The 16,053-nt window shown below is 38.2% G+C and overlaps 1 protein-coding gene across 1 annotated transcript; it reads right to left on the reverse strand.

Annotated features, from left to right (window-relative positions):
* Window positions 1-1,061: 1,061 nt before the first annotated feature.
* On the reverse strand, window positions 1,062-15,868 carry plag1 (pleiomorphic adenoma gene 1). The gene is made up of 3 exons (XM_061758265.1): window positions 15,731-15,868; window positions 10,142-10,499; window positions 1,062-8,379 (listed from the first exon to the last, which is right to left on the reverse strand). Exons 2-3 carry the CDS (start codon window positions 10,387-10,389, stop codon window positions 7,203-7,205), a joined length of 1,425 nt encoding a protein of 474 aa, XP_061614249.1. The 5' UTR covers window positions 10,390-10,499; window positions 15,731-15,868; the 3' UTR covers window positions 1,062-7,202.
* Window positions 15,869-16,053: the final 185 nt, after the last annotated feature.

Consider the following 16,053-nt stretch of genomic DNA (forward strand, 5'->3'; position numbering starts at 1 on the left):
AAAATAAAAGGTGTAATGTTCATCGTTTAACTTATATTCATCTTTTGATGTAAAACCCAAATGTTTTCAGTCAACCATAGCCAGGAAATAACCAACTTGATCACAAGGTTCCCATACTTTTCCAGGGGATTTTATAGACAAAAGAAAACTCACACAATATCAAATGTTCTTATGTTTATTGAACTTTCAATACATCACATGAAAACACTGGAGTTGACAACGTCACCCCTTTTTAATAGCAGCAAGGTATGGAAATAAAAATCAGGTTATTATGCAAAAAAAAATAATAATAAATAATCTGCCTCTTTGGATTATGTCAGTGTTTTAAAAAAAACAAAACTTCTATTTTACAAAGACTACAAACATATCTCATATATCTAGCTACTGTATATATATTTTATATATACATACATATACAACACTATATACATATATACACACAAACATATGCACGGGTTCATATATATATATATATATATATATATATATAGTGCATTTGCATGTTTTTGCATGTACAGTATATATAGGCACACTGAGCATGTGTGTAAATATACACATGTATACATACACCCACACACACACACACACACACACGTGTATATACATGTACATACAAACAGTAAATACGTGCATCCATATGCAGAATATATAATCATACTATCTATATCTCTCGCTATATATATATATATATATATACATACATATATATATATATATATATATATATATATATATATATATATATATATATACATACATACACATTGCTTATATTTCTAAAAAAAAAAAAAATTATAGCAGTAGTTTGTAAAATAGAATTTTTTGTTAAATATTGAGAATTACCATCATTCAGTCAATCAATTCCATCATTGCTATGGGATGGTATTGTTATAATGCAACACAAAAATACTAACATGGCTGGAATGCATTCATTGAATAGATTTCATCTTCATTTGAATGTTGTCACATATACATCATCATCACCCCCTCCCCACCCCCACACACACAAAAATAAAAAGGAACTTCACTTTTGCTTATAGCTCTCCCAATGAAAAACTTCCCATTATTAAAAGACACAAGTGGGGGCAAATATATGGGGATGTTTGTGAGATACAATTTGTAAAAACAAAGACTAAACTTGTCACAGTACAGTAAAATTATATGAAGATATATCGTACAATCAGTCGCGCACATGCCAGCTGCTCTGCTAGAATGAATACTTTGAAACAAACAATACATTCTAAAACTATAAAAGAGGTCTGTAGCACCTTAAGGAGCTTTAGAAGTATGTTAGCAGCTTGATCCAATAAAAAAATATATTGCAATATTGCAGTGTTTCTTCCATACACATTCAAAACGTTTTGCTGGTACCACTGAGGCTTTTAAAGAGGTGTGGCATGAAGTGAGAGCATCTACTTTTATTTTTTATGATAATGATTTCATCCAAATGTTTTTTTTTTTTTTAAAGTGTGCTTTTTTTTGCATCACCAGCAATTAAGTCTTTCATCCCGGCCACCTACAAATGCTGTTTGGTAATCTTCTCCTCTAGCAGCTTTTAGGCAGAAAAAACAAACAAACAAAAAAACAATACACAAATAAAAATGTTAACTTTTCATCAACAACTTTTGCCACACTGAGATCCAAACCTGTCAGAAAAATAAATGTATTTAAGGTTTAATTTCGACCCCTCAATAGACACATATGTGCAAGTAAAGCAAAATGGGAAAAAAAACACTGTCAAAATTGTACCTGTAAAAGTAAAACATCTCATGCTCTAATACCATGTTATTGTTCTAAATATAATATATACATTTATGACTACACTTTCTAACAAAAGGAAGCAGAGGAAATGAAGTTTTGAGGGAAAAATTGGCTTGCTAACATTTCTTGTAAAACCACAAACCTTATAATAATAGCAAACTTCTCCAAGTGCTTCGAAACAACACAAATTAAAATCTACGTTAGGAAAAGCACATCTCACCAAATCCCATTGTTGAGAAAAGGAAATGGACACAAAAAAAGGCAACTTAAAAATGAATTGTTGAAGCATCTACTGTAAGCATTAAAAAAAATATGTGTGTGAGGTACAGCAAATGATAACACTGTTAATTGTGAGTCAAGCATTTCATGTCGCAATGTTATTGGTTAGGAACACGAGGAGTAGAAATCATTTTTGCAGTCCAAAGTATAAAACGGAACAATTACATACATCATTATATGAGCATTTACATTTCTTTTTGTTACAATTTGCATACCATAAGTGCCTTTGTGAATATTCCTTAAGCTGTTGTCAGACTAGTAGGCAGTGATTTGATAATTATTTAACGGCGTTTTAATAACACTGCAAGTATTTTTGAATTGCATTTTGAGATATAACCAATTGGTGGGCTAAAGGCCCAGTTCACGATTTAGCAATTGGTTGCAAATGTATTTGAATACATTTTTTAAAAAAGATTTTAGTCTCCTTAACAACATCTTTAAAGGTGGCTTAAGTTACTTCATACAGGAACAACAGTAATGAATGAATGGAACAAACGAGAGGTCATGGTGGTTACAAAAATATATTACACATGGTGACAGCTCAATATAATATGCGCAATGATTTGAAAACAAAAACCTACATTTCCAATATAGAAAAAAAAAAAATCTCATAATATACTGTACACATTCTATGGATTGTACTAATACATTTCTTACTTTGTAACTATTCCATGTACACCGAGTGCAAAACTTTGAGCTTTAAATTTATATATATATAAATGATGGCAACATTCAACTATGAAATGTAATTGCTTTTTTTTTTTTTTTTTTATTTAAACATTCATATTTACAAAGTGCGGTTGATATGCTGGGCATGCTTTAGCCATTCGGAAACAAGTTACATTACAAATTCTAAGGCATCAATCATGATAAGTGTATGACTGTTCAGCAAATTTCCTATCGGCCAATTTGTTGTTCAAATGACAGCAAAGGCAGGTCTGGCAACACATTACTAGCTACCGAGCATTACTATTGTTTTGATGAAATGTGGCACCCATCAACTAAGTCAGGGGTGTCAAACTCAAATTCACAGTGGGCCAAAATTTAAAATTGGGACAACGTCGAGGGCCAAACTCAATATTTCATGAAAAATCCCTGCGATGTGCATGTTTCCCTTTTCTGCAGAAATGTAGCGTTAAAGTTTATCATTGACAACAAACTTAAATTTCGCTCAAACACTGGAATAAACAAACTTCAATATTATAAACACGAGAAATCAAATTTGCGATAAAAGACATCAGTGGTATTTGTTTGTTGTTTTGTATTTAAATAGATAACAAATTCTCCTGTCTCTCCATCTTCTATTTATTTATCACCAACTACCTTTTTCATGTAAATCTTTTTTCAAAGGCCAACAACAAAACAATCCCAAAAAATAAGAATGTCCTTTAATTAAAATCCAAACTTCAAACTATTAACAGTCCCTGCCTAGGAGTTGATAAAGGGCATAAAAAAAACATTCATTCCATTATGTTAGTATATTCATTGTTACAGCCACGTTGCTCCGCACACAACAAACAGGTCTGTCTTTTACTTTAGTGAACAGATCATCTGCCTCCCACCTGTCTTGGAAGTTAACTGTTTTCCATCTTTCGTTTGGTCATTTTTGGTAAGGAGAAGTGTAAATTTGCTCGAGGAGACTAGTAGCATAGTTGCTAACGACTGCAACAGAAAGGGAAGGGGCGCTCGAGACTGACATATATGCCTTAAGTTATTTTGTAAGTATGTACAACATAATTAGGTTCTCTTAATCTTTAACACAATCTGGTTTTGCAGTATATTCAAAGCATGAATACAATTTCAGGACTAAAATGCACTCTAGTCTTTCCTGGTGAACTTAATTTGACCTTCTCTAAACTACTGAATGCTGATGTCCAACTGTTCAGTGTTTTAGTACTTTTTGCACAACTTGTTGTTCTCTAACAAGGAGCCGAATGGCAAAATCCACAAAAGATGTTTGATTCGCGAATCAACTTTTATGCCTTTCTGTGACTCTTCCAGTCTCTCTGTTGCAACCTGCTGATGACACTGTGGCACTCTAAAGTCAGTGGCCACTTCCCCCTAAGAACATCGTGTTTGAATCATCGCAATGGCGAGTGTCGTCTCAGTCTCATGATGTCAAAATGGAAACAGCATGATGGAGAGGACTGTTTAAATATCAATTGTAGTTATTCCAGGGATTTTATTGGTGAAGAGTAATTAGCTGATTGAGGTGAGATGTAAACATCCTACAGGCTACAGTAATGTTTCAGCAGCTAGCGGCGAGCTCTACCGCTGTCATGTTTGATTTTCTTTGGTTCAGGGGACAACTTAACAAGCTTAACAAAGCTTCTCAAACACATTTCATTACTTTTGGAACTGCCAAAGTTAAAAAAAAAAATCTTTTAAAAATGGAAATCGAAAGGTATAACTGTGATAATAATACTAATTATTCAGTAGTTCTTCGTACCCCGTCCTTAATAATGTGAAATGTGTTGTTTATTATTTATTTGAAAGCCTTTTTAAATACTACTCCCCTTTTTTTCCTTTCCACCTTTTGTCCGAGAATATTCTCTAGTTTCGGCAGCTATTAGCCTCCACGTGAAATTTTGCTTTTACTTGGATTATATTAATAATATATCGGAATTAAGCACGTGCACTGATATAGGTGAAAGCAGAATTACAGGAATGGATTATCTTGATCAAGTAAAATTGTCAGCAGCCGTTTTTAGTCTATGATTTCAAAGTATTATCAAATATGGCAATATCAATATTACAGCCTGGTCATTAAGAAACCTTCTGCAAATTAAGTCAAATGCAAAAGCTAGCAAGCAAGCAAGCAAAAAAAAAAAGGTGTACAAAGAATGCCTAAGTGAAATTAATAAAACATAGCAATTACTCATGTCTATATTTTTTGAAAAATATCCACATCCCGAAAGGCAAATTCATAAAATGAGAATGTGATTGTACTGTAGTTGATTTTGTTTATATAACAGTTTGTAAAATTGTCGAGCAATCCTGTTGGATTGTGTTTACGGCAGACATTTAAATTACTTTATTTCACTCAAACGTTATTGCACTCTTGACACAAGGCTTTGCTAATGATGGTGAAAAGATAATGACAGTGCTGAATGTGTACAAAACCAGCGGTGCCCCCCCATAGACGCATTCTTGTAAAAAAATATTGTAAATGTTTTTCAGTAAATTGAAATTATTAACAAAGCTTGCTTGCGGGAATGATTTGTCAACATATTATCAAAATGCTCGCGTGGAGATCCATTATGAACTCCCAACTCCAAATCATGATTTGTTTACTGACTGGATAGAGGTGCCAATGTCTTAAAGGTTGCATCCTTTGCATCTCCAGTGAACCCCCGCTTTATCGCAGTTCATCTTTCGCAACATATCACAGATTATTATTTTTTTTTTTTACTGATCATTTAACATGGGTTTTTACATGCTTGCTTCAAGTTGTTTGGTTTGAAGCAATCTGTTGAAGTTTACTGTTCAACTGACACGACTCAAAAGAGAGCGACATGTTGTTTATTTAAACAACTAAATGGTCAACCAAACCATGTAATAGTGACAGTCTGCTAGCTAAATGCTAACGTATAATGTGAAATGACAACCACGTGCCTTCAGTACAGTACCACGCTGTGCTGCAACATGCCAGACAGGAGGCAGCACTGAGGTTTTCCTTAAGACATGCAGCATAATAGAAGAGCAAGAAGAGGCAGAGAAGGTCCCCAACTAAATAGTGGTTGTTTCCACAGAGAAGAATGAAAATATATCTGTGGGTAATGTTGCACGCTATGTTTGTATGTGTTGCTGCTGCGTGTGTTAAAGTGGAAGCTGTTTTAAAAGTTTTAGAATTACACTGGGTGAGTGTCCGCTGACTGCGTGAAAAATGGCCGATACTTTGTCCATTAACTTTCTTCTGCCTACACATGTTTGAGTAGCAAAAATATATCCGGCTCAAGCCTCTGGTGGCTGGAATATATCTCACCCGGTGGTCACAGTGCTTTCCACGCCATGACGAGAGGCGCTAGCCAACAGCTAACTCGCAAGCTAACAGACTTCCGGGGTTCACTTGGCCAGTGGACAGGTGAAAGTCTTGTCCACGATGTCACCTCTTCGCTTGGGAATTGATATAATAACACGAGCTGTTCTGTAAATTGTGGCATTTCGGGAAGATGCATTTTCAGGGTGCAGGCATAGCTAGCTAGCTAACTTAATGCTATAGCGGTATAAATAGGCCTAGTAATAATGTCTAAGCCGTTCACAATTGCGACGGATAACCACTGATGTGAACGAAGGCTCCCAAGTTCATGTATAGTGGGGGAGGGGCCATACAACCCACCTATCAGTGAAGGATTTTGTTTTTTATGTCAGTTTTGCATTATTAGGATTCCCACATAGTTTCCAGGCAGGACATGCCCTGCTGGAACATGATTGGTTCCTACGGGAGGGGCAGACTGCTCAGATGGAACGAGATGACCATCCTAAACATGTATCACATTGGTACGAAAAAACAAAAACAAAAAAAGTTTGTTATTGTTAGGTTTAGAGCAACGGTTGGGGTTTAAGGCGATTTAGGATGGGTTAAGGTTAGGATTTGGGTGGGTTAGGGTTAGTCGGAAACATATTAACGCCGCCACACTTAAGTCACATACTTCTTTTCCTGTCTCGAAGCAATAGGGCGTGTTCTCTAGAGATACAACAGCCAATGACAGTGCAGCGGTGGGTCTCCTGGAGCCAGAAATATTGGAACAGCGTGTACTCTGCCTAGAAACTATTTAGGAATCCTAATAACGCATCAGTTTTACAGTACACTTCAACTGGGAGTGAGAAATAAACAGCTTGAAGCAAGTACACCTTGCCTCCGGTTTGGAGGGTGAGCGAGTCATAAAAGTGATGTTACACGATAGCTTCCCATTTCTTGACAGCAAGAGCGTGAGAACAGGCACTTAGGATACTTAAAATAGTGTGTTTTTAAAAATGTAAATGCATTTAAATTAGTTGAAATGTGTTTAAAGCATACGGGAGTGGTAAAACTGCACGGTCTCTTTGCAATGCGGATTTTCAGATATTGCTGGCGTGTCTGTAATGTAGCCCCTGCGATGAACGTACTGCTCAGTACGTGACAGTATGTAATGTGTGTGTCATGCTCAAACCTTCCTGGATCACTGAAAAGCCTGATGGAAGCGGGGCAATGTGGTGGGTGTGCTCAGGTTGCAAATAAAGGAGGCTTGGCTTTGAAGTGGACTCTGCACAGCCTCTGGGCCTTCGGAGGCCTCGGGGGGCAGGTGGAGATGTACGTTCTCTTCGTTCAGTGTATGCTGCCCCTCGCTGCCCGCTGTATGGTTGTAGAGGGGCCCGTGTAGCGGTAAGAAGTTGAAAAGCTGCGAGAAGTCCATCAGGGAGGAGGACGAGGCGAGTGAGTCGCTTGCCAAAGCAGCTGTTGCCACCGATGTGGCAATTTTGGACAAGGACCTTTCCTCACTTGATTCTTCCAGCATGTCCACACGATCGCCCATCTCAAGTTTGCAGATAGGGAGTTGCGGTTCTGGTGCCGCAGAGGACGAGGAGGGCATGCCGCTCTGTAGCTCCAATAGATAGTTCTCCAGTTCTCCCTTTAGATTCTGCTCCCGTTCCTGTGAGGAGACAGTGTATGAGGTAATGTTGGAGCCCAACGGGTATTTTAAAGAGAGCAGGTGTGCAGCGTTGGGGAAAGGCTCCGAGTCCAGGATGGGGCCGGTATAAAAGTTGTGCTGATGTGGCGTTGTTGTCAGCGTGTCCGGGAGTTCTCCCTTAACGCCCCCGGATACCAAGTCATAGACAACAGGCTCCAGCAAATCAGCTGGCTCAGTTTTCACCCTCAGCAGTTCCTGAGGGTGACTCTTCTTAACATGACGCGTCAGGTGGTCCTTCCTCCCGAACCGCTGAGCACAGTATTGACACAGGAAGTCCTTACGTCCCGTGTGAACCACCATGTGACGCCGGACATCTTTACGGGTATAAAACCGCCGCTCGCAATGCTCGCAGTGATGCTTTTTCTCTTTGGCCCCACCCGAGGACTTGCCAGCATGACTTTTGAGGTGTTCCAGAAGCACTCCGGTATTAGGGAATGGCTGCAGGCACACTTGGCAGGTGAGATCTCCACTATTGGCAGCGTGAAGGGCAAGGTGGCGCTTGAAGCCCAGCTTGGTGTTGTAGCTCTTTCCGCACTCCTGACATGCAAACGCCTCCTTATATGGGTCATGGATGTGCAGGTGATTCTTTAAGTGATCCTTGCGGTGAAACATTTTTTCACAGTATGAACACTTGTGGGTTTTTTCTGGTGAGTGAGTTGCCATATGCCTTGGGAAAGAAACACCATCTATGAGCATTTATTACGATGATGTTTTAAGGAAATTATGAAATAAATTTTTTTTCTAGGAAAATGGACCTTTTCCTCTTGACATCACAAGTACTCCCGGGTGGGAAAATCCCTAGCAATCTCCCATTGCACCACTACTAAACAAACCCTTCAATGTCATTTGACCAAGACAGAGTGATTAAGAAAACCAGCATAATTGGCTTGAATGATGAGTTTAGCCTTCTCCTCTACCGCCATAGATTTAATATGTGTATTGTTGGTCAAAAAGAAGATGTTACGTGAGGTAAACTGCTTGGAAGTAAGACCCAAGACGGGCCGTAATTCCCATTTCAACTGGTGAGTTCTAAAAATAGAGGCGGTGGAAGCTCAGCGATACGCTGAACAAAATATAAACACTTTTGTTTTTGCCCCCATTTTTCATAAGCTCAAAGATCTAAGACTTACTCTATGTACACAAAAGGCCTAGTTCTCTCAAATAGTGTTCACTAATCTGTCAAAATCTGTGTTAGTGAGCAGGTCTCCTTTGCTGAGATAATCCATCCGCCTCACCGGTGTAGCTTCTCAAGCATCTCTGTATTTACGACAGCTACTCGATTTATCCAGGCCTCACCCACAGGTTCTCATGGGTTAATTAATTTTTTTCTTTAGGAAATCAAAAAATATCTCAACCTTTGGGGTATGTCTGACAGTGCAACCCCAAACACAGGTGTTTGTCATCATTTTCAGTTCAAATCAGTGGTATTTAATCACCTTCTGCCACCCGGAAGTACTTCTTATGACATAATGAAAAGGTCTATGGGGGTACAGTGTTACAACAGTTACCGTAATTTCTCGTGTATAATACGTTACCCACGCCACCCCCCCCAAATTGTCAAAAGTCAAAAGTGCGCATTACACATAGGTATAGGGGAAAATGAAAAAGACTTTCACATTTTATAAATGTATGCCGTCATCTAGAGGTTCTGAAAAAGCTGTACATTTTCATTCCACTATGCCACCGCCCCCTAGAAGTTATGAAAAAGTTGTACACTTTCATTCTAGTATGCCACCTAGAGGTTATGAAAAAGGTGTAGCCTACACTTTCATTCCAATATGACAGGGGTACATATGACTCCATATATGTACAATTGTGCTCATAACTTTACATACCCAGGCAGAATTTGTGAAATATTTATTATTATTATTATTATTTTTAAATACGACTGATGACTGAACAACAATCATCATTAATTTCTTTGTGGTTATGTTTTGTGTAATAATAATGCTTTTCTAAAATGCTTGTCCGTTTAATTTGAATCCCATTAAAATAAAATTAAATGTGTTTCGCCTGGTCCTTCATGTTTTTTTAAAAATAATTGTACACATCTTACAAATTCTTCCTGCGTAATCAAACATATGAGCACAACTGTGTGTTTTGTCATTTACTATATAAAAGTAGGGCTGTGAATTTGAAAATAAGAGGAAGTAATTCAAAAGAAAGTACGATGTGTTCAAATGAAGTGCTTAACTTCAGAATAATTCTTTGAAAAAACTAACAAAATACAGATAATACTTCATGTTTTGATCATATGGGTAGAAGCAAAATCATGCGTTGTAAAAATGCATTATACATAGGTAGAAGGGTTTTACAGAATCTTTAGCTCAACTTTGGGGGTGCGCATTATTCATGGTTGCGAATTATACACGAAAAATTACAGTACATAATAAACAGTAAACCTGCGATCCACAGCTGCTCGTCCGTACCTTAGCAACTTGTATTTGGAGACAAAAGCCTTGGTGCAGCCAGGGTGGGAGCAGCAGTAGGGTCTCTCGCCGGTGTGAGAGTAAGAATGCACCTTCAACTTCTCCAGACTGTTGAAAGCTTTCTGGCAGTCCTGGCAAGGGAAATTCCTTTTTGGCTTTCCCTCTGCTCTTCTGCGCCTCCCCATGGGTGGTGCAAGCTTTGCTTTCTCCACACCTTGGTCTAGGTGGCCCTGTGTTCCTGTGGCCATGGCACCTTAGGACAGACCAGTTTCATGGATAGGGGCGCACTTCCCAATCTGTGCTGATGTAGGTACCTTATCCAGTTTTTTTGTCCTCAACATCGTCCGGATTTATAAGACTAAAACAGACAAGAGATTAAATGACATGACAATTTTTTTTGTTTTTCCTGGTTTAACATGCTGTCAGGGGCATATTTAAAGACAAAATTTCATCTCAGCACCCTTTAAAACACAACGGTTTAAGTAGCAATTATAGAGAGTGGTCAGATATGTAGCGGGCAGGTGTGCAAACCTTTAAAAAGGGAGTTGGTATTTGTGCGATGAGTCCATGCGCCACAAACACAATGTCGTACAGTGTTTGACAAAATGTGTTGGGCTAAGGCTAACCATAATGTTAGAAAAATCTCAAGGCTTGCCACCAAATAAAAATGGCACACAGAGAGCAGATTCGCCCATTAGGCAATATAGGCAAACGCTAAGGGTGCTGTGGCCTCTAGGGGGCGCCAGAAATTTAGGTGGCGTAAGAAAAAAAAACCACCTTCAATATACAGTAATTATATTAAAACTAGTTATTACGAATAATGAAATGCCTAATTAATATTAATGTAAATGATAACCAAATAATACCACACCAAATAAGATACAGCAATGAAATGAAGCATTAGTTGTACTAAAAATGAAACATTCTCAATAGGTGTCTACGTTGGCCTCATCTATGCTTTAATTATTTGTTCGATTTACATCTGGCTTGCTCACATTTTTTCCTACTATTAATAGTCCGTCTTTACCCCTTTATACGTATGTATCACATTTTTAACTGTAGTTGTTTGCTGTGTTACAGTTCAAATTGTCTAAAAATGTTTTCATTATTTACTGAATCTTGTAGTTTAGCCTTCTGTTTCATTCCTGATGACAAAGCATCAGGAGCAAGTTGTGGTTCAGTATCCTGCTCAAGGATACTTAAATCATGCTGAGGTGTCTCACTGGTACTCTTCCAGTTACGAGACGACCACGCTTGCGCACATGCACAAATGAGCGTCTGGCATATTTCTGATTGGAAATGTAACTATTCTTTTTTGCTGAATTTTTAGACTCAGATGAAATAGTACACTTAGCCTGACTTGAATGCAGAGGTTGTGTAGCACATTTCTATTCACAGTAATGTTGTAGTAAACAAAATATTTTAAAATGAGTAGCTAGCTAGTAATGTGCAAAGCATTACATTTTAGAAGAAACATGCCAAATACTGGTCATGTTAAAATAGTCCTTCTTACCCGCATAAAGTAACAATGATTTTTAACACAAAACAATTCAATACATTTTCCAGGGTGATGTCTACATAAATGTCTTGTTGTGAAAAACTGTAATTTCAGGTTACAGTTTAACATTAGTAATTCATAAAGCTTGAACATAATACTAGTTTCAAGAAAACAAAGTGGTTTTGTGCTTCTATGTACAGTTACAAAGATTTTCTATACAACTTATCCTCATTCGTGTCACGAGTGACTTGGTGCCTATCCCGATGACTGAAAAAAAAAAAAATACTTTTTTATATGGTCTTTCTATCTAGCAGATTTTCACGGCGGGCGGGTTTTTAACGCATCCCCTGCGGCCGTGATGAGCAGAGATTTACTGTACAAGTCTTGCTTTTCAGCATGTGTGACAGCGAGTCTCATATCAGACAGCTAAACACAGCTGGGGCCTCCCCTAACGCTTAATACCTAAATGTTTTATTATTAGTATTACTCTTGTGGTTGTTTTTGCTACTGTATACTGTTGCCCCCCCCCAAAAAAAGGTTTTGGGGTTTAATGTGGAAAATGACAATGAAACATCCATCCATCCATTTTCTGAACTGCTTCTCCTCACTAGGGTCGCGGGCGTGCTGGAGCCCATCCCAGCTATCATCGGGCAGGAGGCGGGGTACACCCTGAACTGGTTGCCAGCCAATTGCAGGGCACATACAAACAAACAACCATTCGCACTCACAGTTACACCTACTGGCAATTTAGAGTCTCCAATTAATGCCAGTTCTGTCGAGTAATAAGGAAATTAATGTAATTTTCGAAAATTCTCAGAACTTCACGCTAACGTATTCTTTGTGACAAACATTTGTGGCCTAATGTTACAAAAAAATTAATGTTTAAAATGTTTTTCTCTTTGCAATGATATTGAAAGCGAGAGTAATGCTCGAACAAGCAATCTAGCAATGGCCACTAAAGTACCTTTAGAATAAATGCGCTTATTTTAACCCTATTAACATGAGGAAAAAAGTATTGCTACTACTCGAGCCTATTTGTAGTTTATTTGTGATATTTATTCATCAGTTTTATCAAGAGGAAAGTTATTCATTACATTCACTGAAGTCATTTACAAAACTATCCATCCATCCATCCATCCATCCATCCATTTTCTGAGCTGCTTCTCCTCACTAGGGTCGCCGGTGTGCTGAAGCCTATCCCACACAGGCGGGAGCAGGGATTGAACCCGGGTCCTCAGAACTGTGAGGCTGACGCTCTAACCAGTTGGCCACCGTGCCGCCATTTACAAAACTAATCATCCATCCATCCATCCATTTTCTGAGCCGCTTCTCCTCGGGTCGCGGGCGTGCTGGAGCCCATCCCAGCTATCATCGGGCAGGAGGCGGGGTACACCCTGAACTGGTTGCCAGCCAATCGCAGGGCACATACAAACAAACAACCATTCACACTCACAGTCACACCTAATGGCAATTTAGAGTCTCCAATCAATGCATGTTTTTGGGATGTGGGAGGAAACCGGAGTGCCCAGAGAAAACCCACGCAGGCACGGGGAGAACATGCAAACTCCACACAGGCGGGACCGGGGATTGAATCCGGGTCCTCAGAACTGTGAGGCTGAAGCTCTAACCAGTCGCCCACCGTGCCGCCATTTACAAAATTAATCAATCAATCATAAAGAAATATATATGCATTTTTTTTTTTACTTTTATGACTTATACAACCAAATAAATTCCACTTTCGTATGAACCAACAAAGGAAAACCGTTTTTTCAATTATTCCAAATGTGCAACAATATCTATATCTATAAGTACAATTTCACATGTTAGTAAGATATGTTCCCACACGATATGGACAACAGAATTGACACACAATTCTCAATCAATGAATTCATCAACCAGCGGTTAGGACAGATGTCTGAGTAAACCCAGAATCTTCCTTTTTCGGCATGCTATGCTTGTTTGTGGAAGACCATACTGTCACTAATCGTGTGTGCTTGTTTTGTTCACTACTTGTGATGTGACCAAGACAAAAGTAAAATGTCGTACAATATATATACATTTAATAAGGTCAGACAACCTTACACAAACAAAATGTAAAAAAATTCATACTTCCGCATGTCCAAATTTAGAGATAAGAGTCTTCTTGTGTAGTACCACGTTGTGCTGCAAGTTATAGTTGTGTTGCCCACAAAGCAGAGAGAATATAAGCACGTGAGTATTGTTTGAAGATCTATAAAAAGCATTACATTGATGCTAATTTCCACCAATCCATGTATGGCTTTTCGCATTATATGATGCCATTAAACTAGCGGAGTTTCATTGGATGAAGTTATATGGTTCGGTTGAACATTTTGGTCTTTAAATAAACAGCGTTTAATTCTCTTTTGTTTTCCCTGTCAGATTTACAGTCAACTTCAACTGGGAGTGACAAATTAACAACTTGAAACATGCATGCTTTGCCTCATAAAGGAGAAATGTGAGAGTATTCTTTTGTTTCCTCAAAGTGATGTAATGTGAGTCTCCCTTTTCTTGACAGTGAAAAAGCGACAACAACCACTAAAGAATACGTGCAAAAAGTGTTTTGACAAGTTGAAATGTGTTGTGGGAAACTATAAAAAATTATGTTTTTTAAAAAAAAATATGGTCTCTGTATGTTGTGGATTTTCACCTATTGCGGTTGGGTGTGGACTGAATCCCCGTGATAAACGGGAGTTCACTTTACTATGAAAATGGTAATACCAACATGTACAGTAAAGGATGGGTGATTCTCAAAGTGTTGGTATGCAGGCTCCCTCTAGTGGTATGTCAAAGAATCACTGTCTAAGTACAGTTCAGTTGTATTTCACTTTTAAGTCCAATTCATTTGCGTTGATTCTTTTAAAAATGTTTCTTTTTAAACATGTATAGGTACAATTCTTATTTAGCTTTGTTTATGCAGTACATTTTAATTGGATCATTTATGCATTTTTTGTTTGTTTGAATTACACAGTTGTATTTTAATGTCGGTCATGAAAGTGGTACTTGGATAGCTGAGTATTTTATTATTATTATTATTATTATTTTTAAAAGAGGTTTAAGAACCACTGGTATAGTACCTGGTTGTCATATTAGGTTTGAACCAGCACTGACAACTTGAGCACTTTCAGCAATTGCAGTACTACTTCCAAAATCGACAACAAACAAGCCTTCTCAGAGCAGCAAACAACATCACAAATAAACACATTTAAGTTGAAAGCGATGATATAAGGTTGGCCACGTGCAAAGAGTTGCTTGGAAACTTTTAACGAGCTTGCAAATGCCAACTTGCTTTTACTGTCATTTGCAACACGACCCCCCCCCCCCCACCAAAAAAAACAAACAAAAAAAAAAATCGCCACAAGTTGAATTTTGTTTAATGCTGTCAGCGACAAACAGGGACACATGTTGCACAGACAAGTCATGAAAACCTCATTTGATTGCCAAAATATCAACATATAGTTGCCTCCATTTGCTATTTATGATCAAGCGGTGTCTTTATCTTGACTGGCCTTAAACTAACGTCGCTTCTACGAGTTGTTTGTAAATATTGTGATTGCGGCAGAAAATGACATCAAGCCGACGAACATGTTTGTAAAGAGCGGACAACAGATGGTTTGCATCGATGTTGATCGATTGACAAGCTCAACTGAAGCCGTAGCGTGAACACTATTCACCGCAGCCACCAGGAAACACCAGAAAATAAGACTTTATAGTTGTTGTTTCAGAAGCGAATGGTTCGGTATTATTATTATCCATTAACGCTGAATACCGTCAGCGGACTGCGATCAACTTTCATCCACTCCATAACTACTGGACTCTATTTTTATTTGATTTTTTTTTTATATATATATAGTCATTAGAGTTGACAGAGGTGCGCGGTAACACTGTCTTGGACATAATTTGATAAAAGGTGTTTTACCGAAGCCATGCCGGGTTCTTCTCTGTGGTCACAAACTGGGCAGAGATTAACGCAAACTTTTTTCCTGAGCTCACCCGTCTCTCATAATTTGAATAACCCCGATATTTTAATTCAATAAATGAGTAACGGTATGCTTAATTTACATGAAACTTACCCTGGGCGCTTCAGCATCCCCTTTGCTGTGTTTTTCTTGACTTTGAACTATTTTCCGAATTTTTAATAATTTTTTTCTCATATTTTTGCTAGACGCGGCGGGCCTGAAATTTGTTTGCTTTCCTATCTTTCGAGCAGCCATTGTATGTGCGCTGCAATGCAACCGCACTTGGAACCAAGTCACGCCCATTTAAGGTTACACCATATCAAATAAGTCGCTGCCGCTTTCATATTGGGGTCACTTTACAGACACCTTTTGGCGAAACACATTTTAATACTTCAAATATAAGGTGTCGAGCGTTTCGCACAGATTCCCACTGAACT

Source organism: Phyllopteryx taeniolatus, chromosome 20, assembly GCF_024500385.1.
Source record: "Phyllopteryx taeniolatus isolate TA_2022b chromosome 20, UOR_Ptae_1.2, whole genome shotgun sequence".
Lineage (NCBI taxonomy): Eukaryota > Metazoa > Chordata > Actinopteri > Syngnathiformes > Syngnathidae > Phyllopteryx > Phyllopteryx taeniolatus.